Source organism: Camelus bactrianus, chromosome 27, assembly GCF_048773025.1.
Source record: "Camelus bactrianus isolate YW-2024 breed Bactrian camel chromosome 27, ASM4877302v1, whole genome shotgun sequence".
NCBI lineage: Eukaryota > Metazoa > Chordata > Mammalia > Artiodactyla > Camelidae > Camelus > Camelus bactrianus.
The window spans coordinates 31,714,724-31,741,199 of NC_133565.1; the positions used below are offsets into that span (position 1 = coordinate 31,714,724).

The 26,476-nt window shown below is 44.6% G+C and overlaps 1 protein-coding gene and 1 long non-coding RNA gene across 12 annotated transcripts in view; one reads left to right on the plus strand and one right to left on the minus strand.

Moving 5' to 3' along the window:
• Positions 1-503: 503 nt before the first annotated feature.
• Positions 504-26,476, minus strand: part of PEAK1 (pseudopodium enriched atypical kinase 1) — a 204,727-nt gene continuing 178,754 nt past the window's right edge. For all 9 annotated transcript variants that reach the window (XM_074354018.1, XM_074354013.1, XM_074354017.1 and 6 more), the window contains 2 exons: positions 22,390-23,135; positions 504-7,297 (listed from right to left, as the gene is read on the minus strand). In XM_074354018.1, the coding sequence (XP_074210119.1) occupies positions 6,137-7,297; positions 22,390-23,135 (1,907 nt within the window). In that variant the 3' untranslated portion in view covers positions 504-6,136. The remainder of the gene's footprint in view (positions 7,298-22,389; positions 23,136-26,476) is intronic.
• Positions 19,050-26,460, plus strand: LOC141575228 (uncharacterized). 3 transcript variants are annotated; one of them, XR_012502663.1, is made up of 3 exons: positions 19,050-20,116; positions 20,967-21,119; positions 22,224-26,460. It is a non-coding gene; the product is annotated as an uncharacterized LOC141575228 (long non-coding RNA). The 3 variants fall into 3 exon arrangements; XR_012502661.1 differs by lacking the exon at positions 19,050-20,116 and having other exon boundaries at positions 20,224-21,119; XR_012502662.1 differs by lacking the exon at positions 19,050-20,116 and having other exon boundaries at positions 20,224-21,119; positions 25,909-26,460.

Consider the following 26,476-nt stretch of genomic DNA (forward strand, 5'->3'; position numbering starts at 1 on the left):
GCCTGAGCCGGGTGGCCTCCTCTCTGCTACTGAAGTGTCTGCCTTTCTGAGGACACTGTGTGTGACTACATACTTTGAGGAACAGACAAAAGGTATGAATTCTGTAGCAGAGGATGCTGTCCAAGGCCCTGCCCAGCTCATACTGTCTGCAGAGCTCTGAGATCGCCACTCAGAGGCTCAGGCACCGCCAGCTAACCAGACCTCTCCAACGTGTAGCAGAAACGCAGGGAGTCTTTGTGGTGACCGATCACCAGGGGGCGATCTCACATAGCAAACGCCCAGCCTCCTGAGCTCTGCGGGGAAGCCCTTTACTCTCTCTTGCGTGCCTAGTTTTCTCAGCCTAGGGAGGGAATGAAGAGAAAATACAGCCCAGGTCAGCAGGGAGGAGCATTCAAGAGGGCACACACCATGGGGTTAAGATGTACCCATGTCTGCAACCAACCACCCCTTCCCCGGAGCACGTCAACGTGGGAGAGTTGCTGTAAGGACAAGCGCTTGTCTGGTTTTTAGTGTATATGAAAATGAATTTATTTACATAGTAACATGATGCCACAGAGAATACAGCAAAGTACCACAGCAAACCAAAGGGCGGCGCCACCTGGTGACAGAGGGGACCTTTCATTGGTAGATTTATACAGCTCTGTAATATATAAGTAGAGAGGTGAAGCTCCAGGAAAGAGCAAAAGAAACAAGATTTTCAGAGAGAGCACGTGCAGAGCCATGGGGAATGAAAGAGTGGAATGAAGACCACCGTGATTCAAATCACCAAGAAGGACAACATCCTGTTCTGCTCCCATCTCACGCCAAAATGCCCGGCATATCACCAACAGAAAATCCCATCCCAGTGTGTTCAGACAAGCACCCCTTAAAACTGGTAAGGGAAGGGATAGCCAAGTCGTATTTGGTGCAAGTTTCCTGAAGCAGTGTGGTTTATCTTTCAGAAATGCTACCCTGAAGCCACAGGGCCGGTTCAACATTCAAGTTATCATGAGGGCGGACACACACATACTTTCCACACACTATTTGGGGCAAAGTGGGTTTTCCATAATATAATCTTTGTAGCAAAATATATGACTCTGTACTTCTGCTAGGTTAAAAAATGTCCAACCTCTTATGATTCCCTGAAACATTCTTGATTTAAAAAAAAAAACCACGGAGGCGCATGGATGGGTACAGGTGAGTGGGAAAACATGTGATGGGATGTCCGGGAGGCGGGCGCCTGCAGCCCACTGAGGTGGGGGAAGCTTCTAGCAGTGGCTGATGCAAAAACCTACTCTAATTTCAAACAGCTGCAGAGAGGGGGTGTTTAACAGCTGTATAGCACCTTGTACATTCTGGGCACTTACAAATATTAAATGATGGTGATGATGAGTGGTAAACACCTTGGTAGGAAGGTTTATAAAAATGATTACAATTTGTTAAGAAATTTCCCAAGAGTTCTTTCAACAAATCTATTGAAACTACTACATCTCTTGAAAAAAAAAAAACCACCCTCAGCTCTCAGTATTATGTGCATATGGCATTCCCACGCTGTGGTTCCGGCAACAGTCACAGTCTTGTCAAGGGGAGAGGAAATATTTCCTTCTCCGTAAATACTGGGGAACTTTATAATCAAGGTTTCCACCATCATCTTTTTCTTTTCCCTTAATACACAAAATGGACTTTTTTTTTTTTTTTTAAATAGGTGCTTTTTGAGAGTGGATTACTTCATCAGCTGAAAATTTGGATGTGGAATGTATGTGAATTCTCCTCCCATGGCATCTGTCATAGCTCAACCTCATCACCTTAGAAACATCAGGACAAAGAGACCTGATTTCTTTGGTATAATCTCTATCTTGGATCTTGCACTGTACCTCTTGTGCCTCCCCTTATGGCATCATTTTTGGTCCACGGGATCCCCACTCCAGGCGCTGCCGTCAGCACGGACAGCTGGGCCGCAGTGCACACTTCAAGAGTGGCACTTGGATTTGTCTCGGCACAGCACTTTGGGCCTTTGAGAATATGAGCTTCAATGAGGTAAAACTAACAACCCAGTTTCGTGGGCAGCCGTCCTGTTCACTCATTAGGCTGAACCAGAATTTTTAATCCTTATCAACTAGTGAGGGGAATAAAAAAAACATGTCAGAGTTGGCCCAGGGAGTCAAGTTCCTTTCCCTCCCTCTCCAAGTATGTTCATACTTTATGTATACACCTAGAATCATTTGGAATATAGTGCAGTATCTTAAGCTCATCCCAATTTCTGGGACTAGCCTGTATTTTTTTCAGATCACTGCTGGTAGCATCTAGGGAGAAGTCCATCTAGTTGCAGGTTATCAGCAAAACCAAGTCGGGTCACTTCCCAGCACCAAAGTATTCTTTGCCCAAATTTGGGGAGCTGAATGCAACCCTCCCACGTCCTACTACTTAGCAGGCCCCGGGAGATCTTCCACGGAAATGTTACAATGCTAGAAGCTTTGAAATACAATTTTTAGGTAGTTTAACTCCCAGGAATAGCGTTGATAATTCTAGAGGTTCAGACCTTTTGGCTTAGAGTTTTCCATGTTCACAAACTTATTCTGAGTTTGTAAGTAAAATGGGCCCCCACTGACAACGAAAGGCTCCTCAGTCTTAAAATCCTAATACACAGGTTTTACTTTGAGCCCCTCAACATCAGCAGGTCAGGGAGTGCGGGTGCCTGTGCCCGCTGCATACCTCACCCAGTTTACCTTCTGAGGACAAAACCTGAAACCCGCTGCCGGAGGCCTGGCTTCCAGTTCTAACAGCCCGGGGGCTGGAGGACCTCATTCACGATTCTCCTGTCATTGATTCCACAGGTTGCAATTGCTTTTTCCCATCCCTCTGTTACTCTCAATGAATTAGCCTCTGGGCACCACATCAGTGTACTTTACCAAAGGGGCCTCCTCACTAGCAAGGGAAGCCTCTCATAGCCCTGGTCCTCCCCGTGGAACACCAAATTCTCTTCCTTCCAGGACGAGGTCACCATGCTAACAAGGCACTCTGCTATACATTCAGTCTTGGTCTTGGCTACTCCGGCCAATGTCCTGTTTCTCTAGTACCCAAATGTGTACGAGAGATTATTCTTGCTCATGTGGCTTAAGGAAAGGTTCCGATAGCGGCTTAATTGTTCAAATTCTCGATATAAATGGAAGAATCTAGAATATAGACTTCAATAGAAGAGAAAAAATTCAATCAGTACTGAAGACAATAACTTGACATTACTTGAGAAAACTTAAAGTGCTACACTAGTCACAATCCAAAACTCATATATATATAAATATGTCTGTCTGTCTGTCTGTCAGGGTCTGAAGGTAGGATTCCTTTCCAACTGATGAATGAATTCAAAGTTCCTACTATAATTAAAATGGAAACGTAAAATGTTTGTGATAATACTAGACTAACTGAAATTCATTATTTTGGAAACTATTCTGAGGACCATCTGATGTACTACTTCTTGCCTAGAAACACAGTTATTTTGCCGATTCTGCTCCAACCTGTAACACCTTCTTCCCTCCCACCTTACGTTCCTCGGCCCTCACTCAGGCAACGATGAATCCAGCCACCCATCTCTGGGACGTGTGAGTCCCTTCTCTGACTAGCTGGCGTTCATCTTTTGCCCTTAACCAATCTAAATATGAAAACAGTACTAACTACATCTGATGTGAAGAGGTGCTCGGTTTACCAGTGCTGAAGATGATGGTAGTGGAAGGTGTCCATGCTTATAATACTATAGAGTTAAAATGAGAACTGGATCCAAGTCAAAACCAAAAAAGAGAAAGAAAAACAAAAAAAGGAAAACAGGGGTACCTAGAGAACAAACAGAGGGGCCAGGAGACATTCTTCATTAAATATGAAACCTCATTAAATAGTCAACATTCAAATTGACATGGCAAGGCACCACGAGAGTGACACTGAGAAAGTGTCTCAATACGCAAACCAGGGGAGGGAGGGGCGGGGGGGAGGGGCTGCAGAGGGAACGTGCTGGCTGCCACTTCAGTGTATCACCAGGCAGGGGGCTATGTGCACACGGGCTACGCTAAGGTGGACCAGGCACTGGCCGGCTAGGCCGGGTGCAGCCAGGTCGCAGGGCGCTGACAGAGAGGGGACTGCTGGCCCGCAGCGGCACGCCTGCTCTGTGGCCATTCCTAGGGGCAGAGAGAGCCCGCACTCTGGTTAGAGGAGCCAAGACTCTCTGTGGGCCAGCCAGCTCTCTTCCCTGGGAATCCTGTACTGCTGGCTGGGAGGACAGGGACATCCTCCATCTGGAGCCTCACATGTTCCATTATCTTAAAAAAAAAAAAAAAAGCACAATAAAATACATTCTTCTCCTTTCTTGATCCTCTTTGATATAGGTGAATCACATGAAAGGCTGTTAATAGCGTTAAAAGTTTAGAAATTTCCAAAAGGCCACTACTGTGCTACCTAAGTAATACTGCACAATCAGTCTTGGCTTTAATAAACTCTGCCCGGCTGTCTCACCGACTAGGTGCAGAGAGCACGTCTCTCAACCCTGCCACAGGTTGTTCCCCCGGAGGCCCGGCCTCTACTTCCAGCATGCGTGTGCATGCACACGGGCACACACGTGCACACACACTCACACTGTCTGAGTGTCTCTTGGGATCTCAAGGTTGAAGTAAACAGAGACTCACAGTTTTGAATAAAACACACGCGCGTGCACTCACACACACATACCCTGGTGGAAGGAACACTCATCTCTCAGCGAGAATATGTGCCAAGGGAAGAGGGGGAGGGTTTCTGTAGATATTGCTTCAGGTGGAGTTACAACATAAACACTGTATATACAGCTAAAAAAAAAATACAAAAATTGCACATACATCCATAGGAGCGGAGCACAGACCCCACGTGTGGTGGACAGCCACCCACCTCAGCAATCCCCTGTGAGCTGTCCCCCTGAGCCACTGCGGAGAGTCATAAGGAGCAATGTGCCCGTGCAACTGAGAAGCAGCCTCTCTTGGAAAGGTCAGAATTCTGAGGAGGAGGTCAGCAGCCTCATCAGGGGCCTTCTCTCTGCCCCTGCCTCCCAGCCGTGCCATATCCTCCAAGGAGACACTAGAGCTCAGCTGACGGCCACTCATTCAGGGGTGTTGTCTACAGCACTTGGGAGGCTAGTTGACACTGGCTACCAATAGAAGGAAGCTGGCCAATTACTGCTCAGGGGGAAACCGTGACCCGGGCACCGCCAGCCTTGGCTGCCGACGGGGACAGCTCTGACAGTGATCTAAGAATGGTACTTGAAATTCTGCTCCCCTATGGCCCCTAGAGAACTGCACACACAAGAAAATCACCTCCTTCTGTCCTGCCAGCTATTTATAAAGTCTGAACTGCACCCCACCCTGCTGACGCATTGGTGACACCACCCTGGGTCAGCTCTGTAATGGGCCATAGTGGCCGATAAACCCAAACTTCATTGGCAAGGAGGGACCGAGCAGAGGTGAAGGAGAGTCAGGCAGTGGAGGCAGAGGGGGACTGTCAGGGTCGTCCTCCATGCAGTGCACACACTTATCGACAACAGAAATGAAAATGGGCTCGTGACCCAAGGGACGGGGTCTCTCCTTGTCCTTCTACTGCCTGCTGGGACAAAGGATACAGTCCCGGAGCCAAAATCGGGCTGATGCTAAGGATGGCAGTTTTCTCTGGTAAGATAGCCAGTTATGGATCCTTTCAAGGAAGAAAGTCTATTGGGAGAGCTTAGAGGATGGTAAGGACTGGTTAAATCTGCCTATTGCTAGTGAGAACAAATACGTGGTGTCAAAAAGACAGGTGATATTCAGAATTATGCAGGAATGGACCCAGCTCACTGAGTTCATCCCAAAGGAGCTGTCCCTTCAAGGACGCGTCTTCATTTCCCTGCATCTGTGGGACAGTCAGGGCGGAAGGTGCTCCAGTGGAAGGCAGCTGCATGTTTGTGCCGTTGACTTTCTGTAACGTTAAGACGGACTCAGCGTCTCACTGATTTGGAGCTGAGGATAATCTTTCTGAGTGGACTCATTTGTTCACGGATGGGGATGGAAAGCTTATCTTTCTTCTTTCCTTGAATTCTGTGTGAGTCCCAGGAAGGGGAAGTGTGTGGGCGACTTGAAGAAGGTGACAATGAAGTAAAACCAGCAACCAGGATACGCTAACGGGGCTGCAGGATTTTCACAATACAGCTGAGGGAGTCTGGAGTAGCAAAAGCCAAATACTGAGCACAAAGCCAGTCCTCAAGGCTGACGCCCCCATCCCTGTCCAGGGACTTCTCAGCAAACTTGATCATCAGCAGTGTTCGCTTGATGTCTAGCCAGTTCTGGAGCAGGGCGTTCCTCTGCATGGGGCTGGGGGAGGTGGTGAAAGTCTGGAAGAGATCTTCCCGCGGGCCCCAGAGCAGACACTGGAGGATGCCTTTGGCGTCGGAGATGAGGATCCGCTCAGAAGGGTTGGGATTCAGTAGGCAGCTGGCCAGCTGCTGCAGGCCCCGGGAATAGGGGGAGCGGAGCGGGATGCGGGGCAGGTCTGCTCGAGTGTATTCCTTCTCCTTCAGCTCTGGGTTCTCATCGAAGGGGTTGGGCAGGTGCAGCATCTCGTAGATGAGGATGCCTGTCTGGAACTCGTCGCACTTTTTATACTGGGTGGCGGTGATGATCTCTGGGGCTAGGCGGGACTGGTCCCGGAGGATCTCAGGGTCCACCAGATGGCTCTTCTGCTTGGCTTGAGAGAAGTTGCTGACTATGAGCCTTGTGGGACAAGATGAGGTGGGGCCAGGCTCTGCAGGCCCAAGGCCCTGGGTGGTTCCCCGGGGCCGGTGGTGGACAAGCAGCAGGTTCTCCAGGCGTAGGTCACAGTGAGTGACGTGGTAGGGTTTGAGGTGCTCCAGGCCGGAGCACAGCTGGAGCAGCAGCAGACACACTTGCCTCTCGTACGCATCAGGGTTCTTCCCATGCTGTGCCAGGGAGTCTCGCACAAAATCGGCCACGGTGAGACAGGGAACCTCTCTGGTGATGACCACCACGTGGCTTCTCTGCTTCCTGCTAACAACTGCCTGGCTTTCTCCGTGGGATGACTCCGCTTCGGAGCCGGGCTCTGGGCTTTTCCCATCAGTTTCCCCTTTCACCTCTTCCGTCGCTTCCATTTCATCCTCCTCCTCTTCGGGGGCATCAGGATCCTCCCAGGGAAGCAGACGGTTAGGAACTTCAGCAAGGAAGTGACCACAGTCTTGCTGGATGTTAAAGTGGACCGCCAGGCTCTGCCGCACGGCCAGGCTGTGATAATACTGCCGCGACTCTTTCGCTTTGCTCTTACAGATCTGAAAGAAGAAAGCAAAGAACACAATTTAAAGTGCACACTTTCATAACCAGCCTTATGGTCTGTAAAGAAGGGTCAACTGGAAGGTGACTGGTAGGAGTCTGGAGTGGCAAAAGCAACAGAGTTACAGTGAAGACACAGTGTTAGAGTCTAGTCTTCAGAAAGGGCTGGCCGTCCTGTGCTGAGGGACAGTAACAGTGGCAGTAACCACTTCTGTCTAAATGCTAGCACTTCATGTGTATTATCTCTAGTCCTTCCATTAATGCTTCAAAGCAGACTGAAGATCTAAGAGTTTAAAACAAACAAACAAAAAGGCCCGGGGCTACCAGTTTGCAGATCTAAGTCTGTCTAACACCAAAGTTCCCTCTTTTCACCACGCCTTGCCTCTCATCTAGAAAACTGAACAATGACAAAAAAATGACTTTCCACCTGCTTTCTGCAGAGGTTTACAGCCCAGACTTACACAGCAGCTCAATGAATGGCTCATAAAATAGGCCAGAATACCTTATTCTATCACTGGCCACGAGAGTGACATACAGTTGGCCTGGGTATTCCTAACTTCAGTGAATGTCGTTGTGATGGTCACAACTCAGGCACTCATGGCTCACTGGCAGGGTAGAGATAAAAGCTTGAGAGAATCATTGGTCTGATCTAGTCAGACCAAAGCCAACATTTCAATGAGGGGAGTCTGAGTTTTATGTCTCAACAGGCCTCAGGCCCAATATTCAGGCCTTTCAAAAAGAACTTTATTAAGTGGTTATGCATCAAGGAAGGGTTTTTTGATCAAAAACATTAGCTAAGAGTTCTACATACTAAAACAACGATTGTATTTAAAGGGTCTTAAAGGGTTAGAAAAGCAAAAGGTAAATAAAATCACCCCTAAAATGATTACCCTCATGATACGATATGGAGAAGCTGACAACGGAACCCTCAGGGGCCAACACTCATTCACAGGTCACAACAGCCTGGTCAGGACAGCTCCTCCAACCCTGGAACTGGGCACACATGGGCCACGCTTCCTCCCCAGCAGGAGCCTGACACCACATCTCAGAGACACCAAAGCCTCCCAGCAACAGGCCCTCTGTAGTGTTTGCGTTGCCCGTTTATTGCAGTGACGTAGAAAAGCAAATTTTAGAAAGCTTTTCTAGCCATTTCTGTTTAAACAGAAAAACGTACATTTTCTTAGGACGATGCTGATGGGTCCTCAGTTTGGAGAAACAGCATATTCTGATTTCCATTCAAATAGATACTTAAAAAAAAAAAAAGGATTAAAGGCAAAGGAGCCTAAGGGGAGGGGAGCACCCCTCTGGCATTTACTGTGTTGATACCTATTTATCAGTTAGAGACTCGACATGAGTGATCACTGCCACACACACAGTTGGGGGGAGAGAGAGACCTAAGAACAAGTTTCTTCAAGTCTTCTACCACCTACCAAATCAGTGTTGGGCCACACTAAGCATTTCTTCTTTAAGCAAACTTCTAGTCTTGAAACAGAGACATCCCTAGGCTGAGTTCAAGTTCAAACATGTATCTCTCAGTAAGTATTACCTTTGGAAAGCTCTCAAAGTCTCAGCACATGCAGTATAATATATAATCCTACATGCTCGTCAATCACAACATGAACTCTTTCTATACTGTACTGTTGGCAATATTTCATATTTATGTGTCACCGGGTATTTAAAAATCCCATACTAGTCATCACTTGGTTGTACAGGAGGTGGATCCAGGACATGGCACCATTAACCTCTTTTCCAGTTATAATAATTTGCTCACTGTCACACTGCCTGCTGGAATGGAAGTTCAAAGATCCCAACTCTTCAGTCTTTGAAAAGTCAATCAAGTACCACTGAGTTTGGCTGAATGAGACTGTGTAGTTAAACTCTAGCTGTCACACTGTAGAAAGGACACTCACCAAGGACTTGAGAGGCCTGGCATTTAGTCCTGCTACTAGGTGTGTAACCTTGGGCTTTTCTCTGGGTCCCAGTCTCCGTAATAAAGGAGACAATATAAAAAACACTGAAACCTACTTCACAAGGCAGTTGTGAGGATCAAATGAGCTCAAGTACATAGGGCATACCTGTAAAGTACAAAGCTGTACAAATAAAACACTGATAATGATGAAAACAATCAGCAACTTGTAAATGTTAAAAGTGACACATTAAAGAATCCTCATATTTTTTTTCAAACAAAGAGAGCAAGACAGAAAAATGCATCTTTCTTTTGAGTCTGAGAGCCACTTGCCCCAGCAGTGAGGCTCTCTGACCGTGGGTTTCCAGAGGCAGCTAAAGAGGGACCGTTAAAGTTCCACACCTCCAAGCCAGGTCGGCCCTGCCACACAAGTCAAGGTCAGCAGCATGTTCTGATCCAAGACAGGCCAACTCAAGGCTAAGAGAGAGAGGACTGTTTTGTCAAGACTGCAGTTTTCACTATGCCAAGTTGCACTGAAAAAAAATTGTCACCTTGCGGTTTGGCAGGAAAAACGGAGAAGATATTCTAATAGTGGTTACTATTCTAATCGTATCTACACACGCGCGCACACACACATTTTTATAAGATATTCTAGAGCTCTGTGAGTAGATAAGAACATGGATACTACAACAAGAATTTATGTTTAGCTTCACAGATTAACTTGAGATAAAGGTTCAAAGTGATTTATGAAGAAGGCATGATAAATTGTTTGGTCATTTTGGATGCTCAGAAGGAAAATGGTCTGCCTAGATAGCCAAGCTGAGCGGACAACACTTCCTTATCTCTTCATCTTACAATATGTAGACAGGCTGAAGAATGATGGGTCACTCTAGATGTAAAGGCAAAGGAAAAAGGGAGAAGATGGGAGTGCGAAAGAAGAAAACAAAATACTAGGGCTTTTAATTGACTCATAACCATGAAAACAGTTCCATCCAAAACACAGACCTATGGAGATTTCCATAATAGGATTTCTCACATGATGAGTATCTCATAAATCTTTATTATGAAGTCTGGGATGATGTTAATTTAGGTAGGAGTATTACATTATTCTATGCACCACATAGTAGCCATTTTTCAAATATTAATAACTTGACTCCTTTAGTTTTTAAAAAAACTCAAAATGATCTGACTTCGGATGATAAATTTCTAGTCCAAAAGTCATTTCAGAAAACAAGCCACTCTTTCCAGAACAAACGGACAGGGCTCTTCCTGCTGGCAGATGTTTTCCCTTCTCCCCTTACTCAGTATTTTCTCCACCAGAGATCAAAGAACCTACTTCCTGGCCTCCCATTTTTCATTTATCTTTCTTGAAAGGAATCCGCATTCCTTCCCTACTGGAGGAACCTCAAGACAGATTCCATTCTCCAAGAAGAATGATTTCCACAGGACCCCTAGGCACAGCAGAATTCTGAAATAGGAACAAAACTGGAGCTGGAACGGTCCCAAATCTTCATGTAAGATCCCCCTTTTTCATTGGGCGAAAAATCATCTCGTATTTGTTTTGACTACATATGGGAAAGCCTATTTAAAATGCTGCCAGTGTAGGCCGACTCTGTTCTGTCTACGTTTTCTGGATGGGAAGAAAAGCCCCAGGAGAGCCTGGACCACAGTGACACTAGAGGGGGCTGCAACACTAGCATCCAGGAGTTGTATATATGGAAACCGCAGCAAGAGAACACAACCGGGCTGCTGAAGGGTGAATCCCGTAAAACACGCCACTGCTTCTCTTTATGGACAGGGTCTTGCTTCTGTGAAGGTGGCAATGCCAAATTCATGCCCAGGGAACGCTTCACGTGAAGAGCACAGGCAGGAAGGAAGGCCCCTCTCGGGCACGGTGACCCTGCCTGCCAGCCCACGCCCACTCACAAGGCAGGCCTTCCTTCCCCACAGGAAGCCGGAGGAGCATCAGAAGGGACGGCAGCCGGCTGGTGGCCCCACACCCACAGATGCGGAGAACACACGGTCACAAAAACAGGCCTGAGGGAAATTGAGTGCTTGTCTACGTTAATAAAGATGAGCGAGGACAGAGCAGGGGAAGAAGAAATATTGATTCCCACCAACTGAGCAGTCAGACAAGTATCTGATGGCCCCTCAGCACGTCCTGTCTGAAGGGCACGACAACCTGAAGCAATCCGGCCAGAGCCCCCAGGTGCAGTGGGGTGTGGGCTCCTGAACCGCTGATAAATCGTTTGTTGGAAAATGGGGGGGGGGGGGAAATGCTTCCAGAATCAGAACCACATTACTCTCTCCTGAGACCTCCTTAGACCCAGGTCAAAGCACAGAACACTTAACACAAGTCCGATCCCAGTGGGGAAACAGAGCTGACAATGGTTCCTCATATGCAAACTGACAAGTTTAATTCCAAACATTCATTTCAATGCAGGGGCTCATTTTCCGTGTTGCTCATGGCAACTACTCTGCATACCTTTGAGGTAAATTTGCCATTATAAAGCACTTAAATGTTTGTTATAATAATCTCAACCTAGATAGCTAACTTTCAAATTAAAAGTAGACTGTGGGGTGCTTTGACTGTGAAGCCTCATTAAAAGCAGCCAGGAAGACGAAGACCGCGTTATGTGTCTGATACTCCCGACCCTTTCAGAATGCCCCCACTGCCTGGGACCTGCAAAGAGAGGGGACACCTTGCTGCCCTCAGTACTGGGGAGCGGAACAGATACCCAGTTTAAGGGAACAGAGGGGGAAAGGTGGACATCTGGTAAAACAGGATGGCATGGCTATGGAATAAATCACTTGTTGAATGCAGGGTGGTGTTACCCATTCTTTCTTGACTCTCCCTCCCAAAGGCTCCTTGAAATGCCAGTGCTGGGAGTGGGGTCAGCCGGGGGTGGAGCCTGCTCTCTCTTTTCTCATTGACACACTCCCCTCACCAAGCTCATGGTTGCAACCATTAAGCTAGACTGCTTACTATACACCTGCAACCCAAACCTGCCTCTGAGCTGCCGGCTTACCTACACAATGGCCTAGTTGATGTCTCTCCACAAACGCCCCGTCCTACAGATAAACACCTTAAACTCAACATAACCAAACCTGAACTTTTCCCCACCAGATTCCTTGTTCTTCTAGCACTCCCTTCCTTGGTAAATGGCTCTGTTATCTGTCCCAACATCGGGATGAGACACCAGGCTCACTCTGGCTTTCTCCTCCATCTTCATTCCCTACATCTAGTTACTTACCAGCTTCTATTGACTTTGTTCCCAAATAACTTACAAATTATCCTCTTATCTCCAGCTCTGTGGCTACCATTAGGACTTGCTCGTCAAGTACAAAAGATTGCCAACTGGTCTCCCTGCCTCTCACATGATTCCCCTCAAATACACCTTCCACATGGCCACCAGAGCCACCTCTCAGAAAGAAAAACGGAGTAAACTTTTCAGCGGTTCCCCATGATCTTCACAGGATCAAATCCTGGCCTGGCCTCCCTTTTCAGACTTATTTTTCACCTCTCTTCTCCTTTTGCCACATTGATCTACCTGCAGCCAGAGCCCTACCCCTCCCCTCCGGGCGTTCTCTCCGATTACAGCTTCTCTTCACCTCTCATCCGCCTGAGGGATTCCCACTTATTTTTTTCAATGCTCTCTCATGTGTCACTCCTAGCAAAGGGGAAAAGTTCTAAATGCCTTAAACAACCTTTCTGTGTTGCATCTACATCTCATATACACATCTCTGTGACTACAGGCATCACATTTTGTCTGTCTTAACAGTAGATATTTGTATCTTCAGGGCCCAGCACAGAGCAAGGCTCCTAGCGCCTGCTCAGTATGTCTGTACAAATATGGAGAAAGGTGATATCTGACCTGGTGTGGCTACAGGGCTTATTGGCTCAGAGCAGCTAGAATATATGAACAGCTTTCATGAAACAGACGGAAGTTGGCAAGGTGATGGGGAAGGGGCAACGGCAGACAAATCTGAGTAATAGACACGCATAACCTGACTGTGCGAATGAGTGAAACTGGGATGAAGGCTAGCTGCGGGGCCCAGACTGCCCTGGAGGCTCAGGGGTTTTGTACTGCACAAAACTACGTAAAACGACATTGCTCTTCATCATTCCATTCAATTTTCTCTTTTCCCCAAAGAAAGTAATAATTGCACAAGAAAAGACTCTTCAAAAATATCCCGCACTAGCTTTTAGTTTCCCATGATAGGCCCAGGTGGCCTAGGATGCCTTCAGCCTACTTCCACTTTCTCAGAGGGGCTCTCACTTCTGGCTCCCACTCAGCACTTTACAGCACCTCAGTGAGCCTCCAGCGAGGTGGATGTTTAGGGAATGACCTGTAGGGGGCAGAAGTGAGAAACACTGCAGATCACACAGGACACCAGCTGTGCTACTTTGCCACACTGCCCAAAAGCACAACTGTATGTGGGAAAGAGGATAGGATGAAAACCGGCAAATCCTAAATTGATATCCACTCTTCGGGACAGCCTCACTCTAAGAATACAGGCTGATCACCGACTGACCTCAATTCCTTGATCGGCCTTGGAGGAGTATTGCTTTACTCGCCGCTGCAGAGCTAAGGCCCACACACACCCAGTGCTGTTACAGATACATTCCAAATGGATTAAGTATTTGATATATAAATGCCGTCTGTGCCCCAAGGACTCAGAACTCCATGCTGTAGGAATCTGCCATGAGACCAGTCAGCTAGGCCAGGCAATTTACAGCTTGAATTGCTGCAAAAATATTCACATGCCCAAAAAACATTTGGAATCCAGAAGAGAAATTCAAGAAGTCAACTGCAGATTTCCCTATTTTACTTGTGATTTGTACACATCAAAATCTTTTTATGCTTTCAGTCAGCATGTGGGTCAAAAGAAAGTCACTTGTGTTCCTGAGCCAGTAATTTAGGCTGGCAGAATGACACTACACTACACTACACAACACACTAAAGAAACTGAGGTACAGAGCAGTTCAATAACCAGCTGAGGGCCCAGAGTAGGAATTTGATTAATTTGAACCCCAACTTATAATTCCCTCCTATGTCCTCTCACCTCATTAATTAAAGTCATGGCTGTCCTTTCCCACTAGGCAATTTATTTTGATTCTAGGTTTACATGAGTACCCCACCCTCTCCTTCTACACCAATTCCCAAGTGAGACTTTAAGGCACTTTTTCATGCATTCAGCTCTGGAATGAGGTGGACACTGACCTAGGATGGCTATGAGTAAGCACAGCTGGCTGCTGATTGGTCGCTTTCCGTGAAGCTTCAACGTTGGGTGGATTTGTGTTGAACTATGAAAGTGAAAGTGGTTCCCCCTCCATAGTTTCTCCCTTGTCACCAAGCCAGTAATTAACTGCCTGAGTCTACAGTCTGAGCTACTTGTAAATTCCTACCAATCACAGCTATTCCTATTAATGCTTTTTCATTTAGTGTCTTGCTTCCTCAGCATCCACCCAAATGAGATCAATGGAGACTCTGGAGTCAAAATGCAGTAAAAGATGCTGGTCTCCACAGTTCACCTCTACTTTATTACAAGCTTTTAACAAGATTCTTGGCACAGCTGGAAGAAAAGAAGCCGCCCCACTGCGGTAAGAGGGAGTGTACATCCTCACTGAGCTCTGTGTGCTCTATCCCTGAGAACGGAGACCAGGGCTGCTTTAAACAGACAAGACACCTACTACCACCAAGTTGGAACTGTTGGAAAAATAAGTCAGAAATGTATAATTTTTTCTTATTTTCACCATCTTCTTCAAAGTAATTTCATCAAATTTCTTATGTAGTCTCACACAACAGCATTTGTTATAAAACGATCTCATGACAACAGTGAAAAAAAGAATGTCCCACTGAGACTGGGTCATAATTTCTACCAACTGTCTATCCTGCTTCTGGGCAAAAGGCTGCCATTTGTCCATCCAGGGATAACACTGAGGCACAGCAGGGCAAATCGACGGACTCGGGTATGATAAAGTTCCACATAGGAATCGGGAAGTGGCCTGCCATGAAGCTGGTGACACTGTGCAAACAGAATTGTTCCTCTTGGTTCTGTTTCTTCCTGTATAGAATGATGAAGGCCTGCCCTTCTAAAGTTGACTCGAGTCTACTTTGAAGATTATGCGTTTGGTCCGTGGCTACCCAGATTCCTTGAAGGGGGAGAAAGCAAGGTGGATTTTATTTAGAGCAGGGAAGTTAAAGGCTGGAGGCCAGCCAACATGCAGCCACAGAGACAAACGGTCCCATTTACTGGGAGGTGGCGCACAAAATGGTGATGGGGGATAAAAGGAGACATGAATGAGGCAGAAACAGGGGTTGAAGGTTAAATACAGCTAGGAATCAGTTTGGCCTTTCACCAAACACTTAAATACAGGCTGTGCTCACGGGCCCTGCAGCTTCCTCATTCCACACTCCCACTAACTCACTGCATCTGACAGCCCCTCGCACTATTACCAAGGTGGTTTTTTTTTTTTTTTTTTTTTTGAGGTTCACCAGGGAATGAACTCCTGGACCCTGACTCTGTCTTGTCCTTTGCTACATCTTTTCCAGATTCTCCTGCCTTGGGTCACTTAGATATGGGAGCTTTCCCCCAATTTGCAGATTCTGCTACTATAGTATCATATATTTCCACAGTTTGAACTAAATCAAGTTTATCAGAGGACTTGGTAAACTTGACCTCTCTTCTGAGTACCAAACCCACATTTTTAATCCGACTAGGTTTTCTCTTGACTTGGCTGTCCCATAGGCATGCACCACAGAGAGCTCATCTTTCTGGCTTTTTGGATTCATACTTCAGTTAATGACATCACCATCCTCCTGGGGTTGCTCCTCCTGGAAGTTTCAGCATCACTGCCCTCGTCCTACATGCAGCCACTCACCAGACACGGTCTCCTGACTCCGTGCACTGCACTCACCACCAAGAATGGCGTGAAGTGGACACCAGAGGCCCTTTTCTATCAGCCCTGAGACCAGTGTGAACAATGACTTCTTTCATTTATTAATCTTTATTCCTCTTTCCATTCCACAGACAGCTCTGGGCTTTCATTATAACCTGTCCCGTTTAAGAGCGGTTTATACTTTGTCTTCCCCACTGGAATACATGCTCCTTGAGGGAAGGCTTCTGTCTTATTCACATGAACTTCAGTAAACTCACACAGATATCACAGTGTTTTATACAGTAAATGTTTACTAAAAGGTCAAGAAATATTTATTGAATGCCTACTGTGTACACAAAATAATATTAGACAGTGTATAATGCTAACTAATGCTAAGAATATTAGATTAATACTACCGAAAGGTTATAAGGATTAGTAAGCCATGGTGCCTGCCATGGGGAAGCCTGAGTGTAATAGTGGGGGGGGGGGGTATGTCAGTTTAATTGTATGATGGTAGTGTCATACGAGGGTATAACTGTACCATGACAGAGAAAGCTGTGATAGAAAAATGCACCAGGTACAGAGCAGGTACACGAGAGGAACTGTCAACACGTTCTCAGAAAATCAGAGAAGAAAACTCACAGAGCTGGATTCTTTAGGAAAACACAGGAACCTTCTAGGCACCTGAGAAGGGAGAGTGGAGGAATGAACAGCTACCACTGACTGAGTGCTCACTTTGCACCAAATGACGCTCTGAGCACTGTACACATCTCTACATGCACACTGACTCTTGTGATCTTTCACAATGGCTTTAAGAAGAATGAAGCATTTTCTCCATTTTACAGATAAAGACACTGTAAGGCTTGGAAAAGGCAAGTAACTGGGCCAAGGTAACAAAGCTAAGGAGCTGCTACGGCACAAATTTAAACCCAGGTCTGTCTGACTTAGTCCAAATTCTTAACCACTATGTCAACAGTCTACAAACACTGTGTGTAGGAACCACCTGGGGGTGCTTCCTAATAATGCAGTCACCCAGGCCCCCCTTCTAGAGATGCGGATTTTGTAGGCATGGGACGGGATCGAGGGAACTACATTTTTCACGAGGACCCCTGAAGGTGATTCTGAAATAGGTCACTTGCAGACAACAGTGCTCTTCCCAGAAGAGCAGTCCAGAGGGAGGAGCTAGTGTGAAACAGGAGCTGTTTATAATTGTATTTAGAGGGTGCGACTACAGAGATGAATAACTAAGCATACTTGCCTTCAAAAAGCGCAGTGTCAAATGACCCAAGATCTCCAATTCCTTAGTTTTTTCATTTAAACGACATTATGACAACTTTTTATAAACAAAATAAAAATCGCCTCTAACCATCAGCTCTAACATAGAAATTATGTGCTTGTCACCAATTCATAGGTCAAGCTATGATCATAGTGTTTAGCATTCTGCTATTTTCATGTGACATTTTACGAAAAATGTTTTCCATGATTTTACATAGTCTGCATAATGACCATTTTTAATGGCTGCCAACAGTCCATTGGGTTGATGTACCATAATTTATTAAATTGTTTCCTTAGTATCAGGTACTTAATTTGTTTCCAATTTTTGGCAGTGCTAAAATTTTGGTGGATTGTAACATATAGTAGCTTTCTCTCATAATATTAAGGAAAGATGTTTATGTCTTTGAAGTAATGAGAAAGAAAATATCTAAGTGCAGAACCTACCAAAATACGCTCCGGCTAGTGCCTAATATTAACGAAGAATAATAGTGAGTGACTGAAAGAATGCTGAGAAGTAATTTTCCATTATTGTTAAGAACAATAATGCATTATTTTACTGCCTTTTATATGCACTTTATAGTTTATAAAGGCAATTTCACTACATAAACACATGTATATAACAGCCCTACGAGGTAGTTAGGGTCGTGAGTATCCATTCATGTGAAAATCAAGAGAGGTGACATGACTTGCTTGGGAATACACAACCTTAGACTCAGAATTTGGACCCATGTCAGCTGACTCCAAATCTACTTTTCTGTATTCTGTGTTGTGATCTTCTTTTAATTTAAGACCAATAAAAAATAATGAAGCTATTCACACTGAATGAAAAACAGAATAAAGCTATGGACTGAACTGTGTCTTCCCAAGATTCATATGTCAAAGCCCCAACCCGCAATGTGACATACTCTCCACACCTCCCACCCCCAAGCCCTTACATGAGGAGAGAAGGTGGCTGTCTACAAGCCAGGAAAAGAATCCTCCTTTGCAGTCTCTGGAACTGGGGGAAAATTTAAGCCATTCGTTCTCTAGTATTTTGTTGAGGCAGCCCAAGCTGAGTAAGACTAAGAGTAAGATTCTGTTACTGAGAAGTGGGTAATAAACACCCCAAAATGTAGGGCTTTGGAATTGGGTGGAAGCTGGAAGAGTATTAAGATGTATGACAGAAAAAGTCCAGACACTCATGAACAGACTGTTGCTAGAAAGAAGGATATTAAGGGTGATTCTAGTGATGTCTCAGACAGAAATGAGGAACATTAATTTAGAAATTAGAAAATGGGGAGCTTTCTTATAAAATGGCAAAAAAAAAAAAACTTGACTAAACTATGTTTTAGTATTTGTGGAAGGAAGAAGTTGTAAGCAATGAAACTGGATACTTAGCTGAGAGATTTCTAAACAAAGTGTTAAAGGAATGAATGGTTTGTTTCTGCCCAATTGCTTGTAGGAAAGTGCAAAGGGAGAGAGAAGCAATTGTTAAGCAGAAAGGAACCAGAGCTTGAAGATTTGGAAAACTCTCAGCCTAGCCACATTGCAAGAGATGAAAAAGTTTGTTCTAAAGAGGATACTGAGGGTGTAACAGAACAAGTTTGATAAAGAGGCTGCAGTGTGACTCATGGACTTAATCTGCCATCTCAGCAGAAGCTAGAAATAGAGATGAGATTATACCAGCAAAGGCACTGTCAGTCTGAACTACAGAGATAGAGAAAGCTGGGTGGAATGAAGGAAGGCTGTTGGACTTCTTGGATTCTACAGGACTGGACCACAGAGCTATTCAGCTGTGAAAGTGCACTATTCTTCAAGGAAAGGGAAGAATGACGCTGAGGGTGTTTCAGAGATCATCACAGGGCTGCTATTCCCACGACAGGCCCAGAGGCAAGGCTGTTTCCTTCTGGGTTTCAAAGGGCAGGACTGTCTTTCCAAACTGGGAAGGCAGGAGGACCCTGCCCAGTGAGTGTCTCAAGGGTAGGCTGCCCTGACAGAGAGTCATGTGGGTGGGCCCCTACAAAGAGCCAAAGGATCAGGGAGCCCAGCTGAGCCATGGGGGTGATGCTGCCACCTCACTGGGCCTGGAGGGCAGAGTACTGAATCAAAGAGGATTATTCTTGAGCCTTAATATCTAATGGAATTTGCTTTGCAAGGATTTGGACTTGCTCAGGACCCATCATCCCTCCCTTCTTTCTGGTTTCTCCCTTTTAGAATGGGATTATCTACCCTATGCTTGTCCCATTGTATTTTGGAAGTGACTAGTTTCACAGGTTCACATCTGAGAGGAAATCTGCCTCAGGATTAATCAGATCTTGAGTTTCACCCATCTGATTTAGATGATATTTGGACGAGGCTTTGGATTTCAGACTTTAGGGTTGATGCTGGAATGAGTTAAGACCTTTGGGGCTGTTGGGATGGACTGAATACATTTTGTATGATAATGGCATGAATTTCTGGGGGCGGGGCAGGGGCAGAATGCTATGAACTGAATTGTGAACCCCCAAAATTCATATGTTGAAGTGCTAACCGCTACTGTGATTATATTTGGAGACAGGGCCTACAAAGAGGTAATTAAGGTTAAATGAGGTCACAAGGGTGGGGCCCTGATATGGATTAGTGTCCTAAGAAGAGAAACTGGAAAGCCCCCACTCCCCTTAGCCATGTGAGGACCTATATAGGGAAAAGGCAGCCATCTACAAGCCAGAAAGAGAGCCCTTGCCAGAAGCTAAATCAGCTGGAACCTTGATCTTGGACTTTCCAGCATCCAGAACGGTGAGAAAATAAATTTATGTTGTTTAAGCCAACTAGTCTATAGTATGCTGTTATGGCAGCCCGAGCCAACTGAGACGACACCCAAAGTAAAGATCTTAGCACTCTATTACTGCAGTGCATTTAGTATTTAAGGGGTAGTATCCTTTGGCTTTCAAATTATTAAACTCTAGCACTGACTTCCTTTTACAACATTTTAAAAGACCTCTTAGTCTCTTCAAGAGACAGTCACATCTGTTAGCCTACTCTAAATTCCATTAGTAGGGAAAGGGATATTTTAAGAAGACAAACAGTAAAAAGCAGTTTGTGTGAGCCAACTGCTGGTCTTTTTTCCTCATCTCTGCAAAGGTAAGGTTCACAGTGTCCTAGTAGTTTATTCCTTTAAGGTTGTACTATCAATTAGGTACTTCTAGAAACACCCAGAGGGCCTTCAAAGAGACATTTATATTCGCCATTTAGTGTAAAACATCCTTTCCCAAACCTGCCAACAGCTCCCAGTATGTAACCACTTGCCACCTGTTCTTTGGAGATTGCTTTTGCATCATTACAAGCAAAGAAATCGATACCAGACCATTGATTTGGGAAAGAGACAAGATTGCACAGCAATAATACATAAAGTTAGCCAAGCCCTACTTCTCAGATGTTTTGAAAGAACAGATAGTTCAATGTTTCTTTCTGAAACAGGTACTCATTCTGCATTGGCAATCTTGTAGCAATAAATAAAGGCCCAAGATAGATGAGGTCCCATAACCCCAACTGGTATAACAGCTCTTGAATACTACACAGAATTTCAAAATGCCTTTCTAGACTCAACAGCAATGTATTAACTCGAATCTAGATCCTCTCTCTGCAGTTTACCGCTCAGTTTAATTTAAGAAGTGTGCGCTGGGGCACAGGGTCACTCTGTGAGTGCTGCCAGACCGTGAGGTGACACAGGCGCTGCCACTGCAGACAGCGGCCAGCTGAAGGTCTGGTCCAAATACATACACTGCGTCTTGATAGACAGGTAAGGCCAATTGCTTACTTTATCTGTTAATTTACCAAGACACCACCTGGTCTTTCTAAGCCGAATTAACATGTACAAGTCATTTGGATATGTTAGTTGGTTTTGAACCAGGACTAGAATCAGTAAAAAAGGACTATGGGAACAGGGAACATCACCTTAAGTTTACAAAGAGCTTTATGTTTTTAGACTCTTTCACATGCATTATCTCACTTGATCCTGACCTCAAACCCACAAAGTAGATGGATCATCATTGTAAACATCTAAAAGAGGAGGAAATTGAGGCTCAAAGATTGTTACTGTCTTCAAGTAATCCAGGGAAGGAGCTAAGGGATAGTGAAAGAAGTGAGTACTTATCAGAGACGTTCTGTTCACTTTTAGTCAAACAGCCCCATGAGATAGGTTCCATTCTTATCCCTTTTTAAAGCTGAGGAAATTGAGACTCAGAGTGGCAACTTGCAATAGAACTACTAAGTGGCTTTGAACCCAGATCTTTTGGACATCAAAGCCCATGCTTTATTTATTATACTGGATTGGGCCTATGGCTTGCTGCTACAGTGAATGTAACTGCACAAGAATTCTTGATGTTAACAGTTTTAGCCCTCTTAAAGAAGTGGGCTCTCTGGAATGGGTGACAGACATTTAAGAAATCAACCTGTGACATACGGGACAGAGTGGAGTCAGAGAGATCTGTGGTGAAATCCTGGCTCTACTTACTGCTAGCTGTGTGACCCTAAGCTTTATTTTCTTATCTGTCAAATGGATAAGACATGAAGTCTTTGTGACGATTACAATATACAACACTTAAAAAGTTCCCAATAAAAATATTGGTTACCTTCCAAGCAGAGGAGTTAGAAAACAAGGCGACAAGGGTCTCTTATTTGCCAGAGAATAGAGACAGAAACAGAGTGGAAGGAACATAACAGATCTCATTTGTACAGGGAACCGTTGCAAACGACCACAGCTCAAGGGCTACCTACTTTAAGAAGAATTATTTGGCATCTAGAGTCTGGGTTAAGGCTCTTCTAAGCTGCCTCAGAATTCTGTTTACCTCTGTCTTCGCACTCAGTATACTGTGTAATAGGTCTGTCTCTTTACATCTGTTAGCTCCCCTAGGTAATGAGTTCATCTCCTTTTTACAATACCTGGTGTAAGGTGGATACTCAGTGAGTTTTTGCTGAATGGAGGAATGAAGAGAAAAAAAAGAAAAAAGAGCCATCTCAGTGACAGTGTGTTGGAGAAGCTTAAAATCAGATTGATAATACTTTCTTACCTTGACTGCGTAGTTATTAAGGGGATCTTTTGCATACGAAGCTGTGTAGTAAACGGCATCGCCTGCCTCACAACACGGCTTGTCACTGGTTAGCCTGAAGTCTGACCAGCTGTCCACCCCAAAACGGAGCTGGTCTTTCTGCCCAGCCATGAAGAGGTCTTCACATTTGACAGCCAGTTTCTTCAAAGCATCTGTATGAAGGCTTCGGATTTTACACACTACTTCTTCACGATTCTCAAGTCCTCGATAAAGTGCTTGTCTTTGTGGCTTCTGGATGCCTCGGCCCTGTCTGCAAGAGGGACCACGCCGGCTGGACAGGGACTCTGTGCTATTGGAAAATCTATCTTTAATACTGAGAGTGGTTAAGCTGGAGATGCTGTTTGCTGCTGAGGGCACAGGTCGCTCCTTGTGCAAAGGTCTCTCCAAGGAGTCATAAGACTCAACGTCCAGCCCCTTGAGTTCAGAACTGATTGAAGAGCCAGCACTGCTGGCATCCCAGTTGGGGTCGATATCGTAGGTGGGATTAGCCATGACGCAAAGAGTAGTTTCCAGGCATTTTTGGAGGTCTCTGGAGACTGGCTCTGTATTGGCTCTTATGATCATTTTCTTTGGCAGTGGGGGTGGTGTAAGTTGAGGAGCATTAGGTGTTTCTTGGTCTGTTTTCCCACCAAAGGCAATGGCATCATCCAAAGCTCCCTTAGGCTGCCGTGGATGCTTGGGAGGTATCATGGCTGCTCTAGATTGCCCTGTATTGTTTTAAAAGAAAGAAAGAAAGAAAGAGTAAAGAATAAGTAAGTTTTCATTCTTGTTACATAACTGAAACTTAAGCAGAAATAAGAGAGGTAGCCACGAGAATATAAGGAGTCAATACCTTAATTCAAAATGCAAAAGAAAACAACCAAAGAACAAATAGCTAAATTTAAAGGTAAGAGTCCAAGCCTTGATGGCAGCAACAAATGTGAACAATGTCGCAGTATTTCTTTGCTATAGAAACAGGGTGATGGGCTTTCTTTTCAAGAAGGAATTCAGATTCTCCACTCTTGGCCCCAAGAGTGCTGTATTTACCACACTAGAATATTAAGGAATGACAGACACTCAAATAATTGCATTGTGACAGAGTAGAGATGATAGCATTTGTGGATTAAAAAAATACTTGGGAGCATTATTAAAAACAATTGGAACCAGCAAATGAGACTGCTAGACTGTTGCTCAGAATATTCTATTCTATTCTTTTAACTTTGTTCCAAAGTTATATTGTACTGTACACAGCACTTGTCAGTTTCAATCCAGCACATATGAATACAATTTCATAAACTACGTTATTTTATTTCACTACAGAGGTGGATTCTGGCACTGCTTAAACTTGCTTACGTATAAGATCCCCGTGATTTTGGTAAGGGAAACCATGTATATGAGCAGTCAACTGCTGTTTCAAACATCATCCACAAACTGTTATGTGATTCTGTTTTATTTGGGGGGAGGCATATAAACTGTGATTTGAGAGATGCTACTTTTGAATCTCTCTTATAAGCCCTAGTTACAGAGCCAATCATCTTTGCTTCCTTTCCAGCATTTATGCTTTGAAGAAGATAAAACATATATGTAAGTGATCAGTGACACCTCCAGGACTTACTTTATAATGAGGAAGGAGGCATTATTTTTTTAAAGACAGAAACAGACCATGAAATTTTAATAAAATTATAAAAATTAGTAATGTTATTCAAATGAGATCTTCACTCACTGTCTCAGAGTTAGGGCATAATACTCTGTTATGAGTTGAATTATGTCCTCTCTCCCAAAATATACTGAAGTCCTAACCTCTGATACCTATGAATGTGACCTTATTTGGAAATAGTCTCTGTAAAGGTAATCAAGTTAAGGTCAGGTCATTAGGGTGGGCCTCAATCCAATTATCACTTGTGAACTTGTAAGGGGAAAATGTCCTATGAAGACAGACACACAGGGAGAACCCCATGTGATGACAGAGGCAGAGACTGGAGTAATGCAGCTGCAAGCCAGGGACACTAAGGATTGATGGCCACGACCTGATGCTAGGAAGAAATAAGGAAGGATTCTACCCAGGGTCTCAGAGGGAACATAGCCTTGCTAACACCTTGATTTCAGACTCTTAGCTTCCAGCACTGTGGGTAAATAAATTTCTCCTGTTTTAAGCCACGCAGTTTGTGGTACTTTGTTACAGCAGCCCTAGGAAACTAATAGATGTTCCTACTGAGGATCAGACAGAATAGAAGGCACTGGATGGTCTTGAGGGTGATAACGAATAAAGTCGGTGGTTTGTTTTATTAAAATCATGTCCTTGCAGCAATGCCAAGGGTAAGCACCAATATAAACTGTGATTGCAATAACAATATATTCCATTTCCCATGCATGTAACTCTAAGAATACCGAAGCATTTATACAAACTGTGACAATATACAAGCAAACCTAAGGACCCCCTTTCTCCACTAATAGCATGTAGTAAAATTCTCTTACAAGAAACAGAGCTGTATTACATACAAATATGAACAAAAGTATGTATATATAGACAGCATGAGAATGAGGGAGAGAAAGAATATGAGCATGTTAAGCTCTAAGAGGGCCAGGACTTTTGTTTTACTCACTGTTGTGTTCTTGACGTCAATAATTGGGCCTGTGTATAACAGATGCTCAATAAATACCTCCTGATAAACACAGGAATAAATATTTAGGGCTACAAGAGAAAAAAGAGACAAAACTGACCTCTTCTTCCTTGGGACCTCAGCTATATCCTGTGAACAATTCTCTCTAAAAACTCAAAACACCTGACTTGTGTCCCTATCTGAATTCCCTATGGGTTTGCTCATTGAGGGCAGAGATTTGTCTCATTTGTATACACAGGACAAAGCAAAGGAATGGAAGGAAGGAGGGAAGAAATGAATTAATGAACAAAAAACCTAGAAACATGAACCTATTCTCACTCCTTCCAGCGTGGACCTCAGGAGAGGCTTTATATGGGGCACCATTTCCTACCCATTTTTCTAAATTAGAACAAACAAAAACAATCCCGGGCACAGAAGGAATGGAGAATTCCAAAAGCACCTTTTTTTTCCTTTCAAATTAGCTCAGATCTGACTGACGAGTGAGACAAGCTTTGTCTCCACCAGCACCTCTTTAATGCTGACCAGAGGCGGCGGCAGAGGGCCGATCACGCCACCTTCACCACCGACAGAATAAAGTCCAAACTCCTCAGGGAGTCGGGCAAGGCTCTCAGTCTTATCTACCACTGTTTTTCATCAACCCTCCCACAAGAATCACTCAACTCCCGTTCTTTGAATATGCTCCCTGCTTTTATTTTTACATCTCTGCCTTAGTAAAGGTGTTCCATCCTAAGCCCAGCTTGGATGGCTCTTTCTCCACTGAAGTCCTCCCTCTTCTCCAGTCCCTCTCTCCAAACTGGGAGCCATCACTTCTCCCTCTGTGTTCTCTTAGCGCTTTTTGTCTTTTTTAACGTGTGTATGTATTTTTTTTACATTCCCTCAGAACCTCGGGTGGTACGAGACAGGCAGCAGGTGTGCAGTCAACAGCTGCCAGACTGAAGGACAGAGTCAGCAGAGATGGTCATCATTCCAAAATGAAAATGGACAGCCAAGACAGCAAGGACACAGAGATAATGAACAGTGGTTTCTCTCCCCAGACAATGGGATACGATCTCCTGGGAGCAAAGATTTCCACACGGGAATCAAACGTTTGCGTTTCAAATGAAACAGCGAGCATTCTACAGCTCATGCGACTAGATCAAGCCGTTCTCCCACGTCTAGAAGTGTTCTGTGTTTTCTTTTCTTTTTTTTTTTTTCCTCCAAGAAGGACAAGTTCTCCTAACTGAATTCCAATCATCTGGGTCAATGTTTTAAAAGCTTCGTATCTTGGCTGTTTTTATTTTAAACTTTTAATCCTGTACATTCTTCTCAAGCCTCTGGGACCGGATCTAAGCTCAGCTTTCAGCAGGCCTGATATAACATCACATACTCTACATTTTTGTGGCATACCAGCTCTCTACACAGAAAAAAAAAATAGATTGTGTTCTAAATCTTGCCTTGCTATATACTAA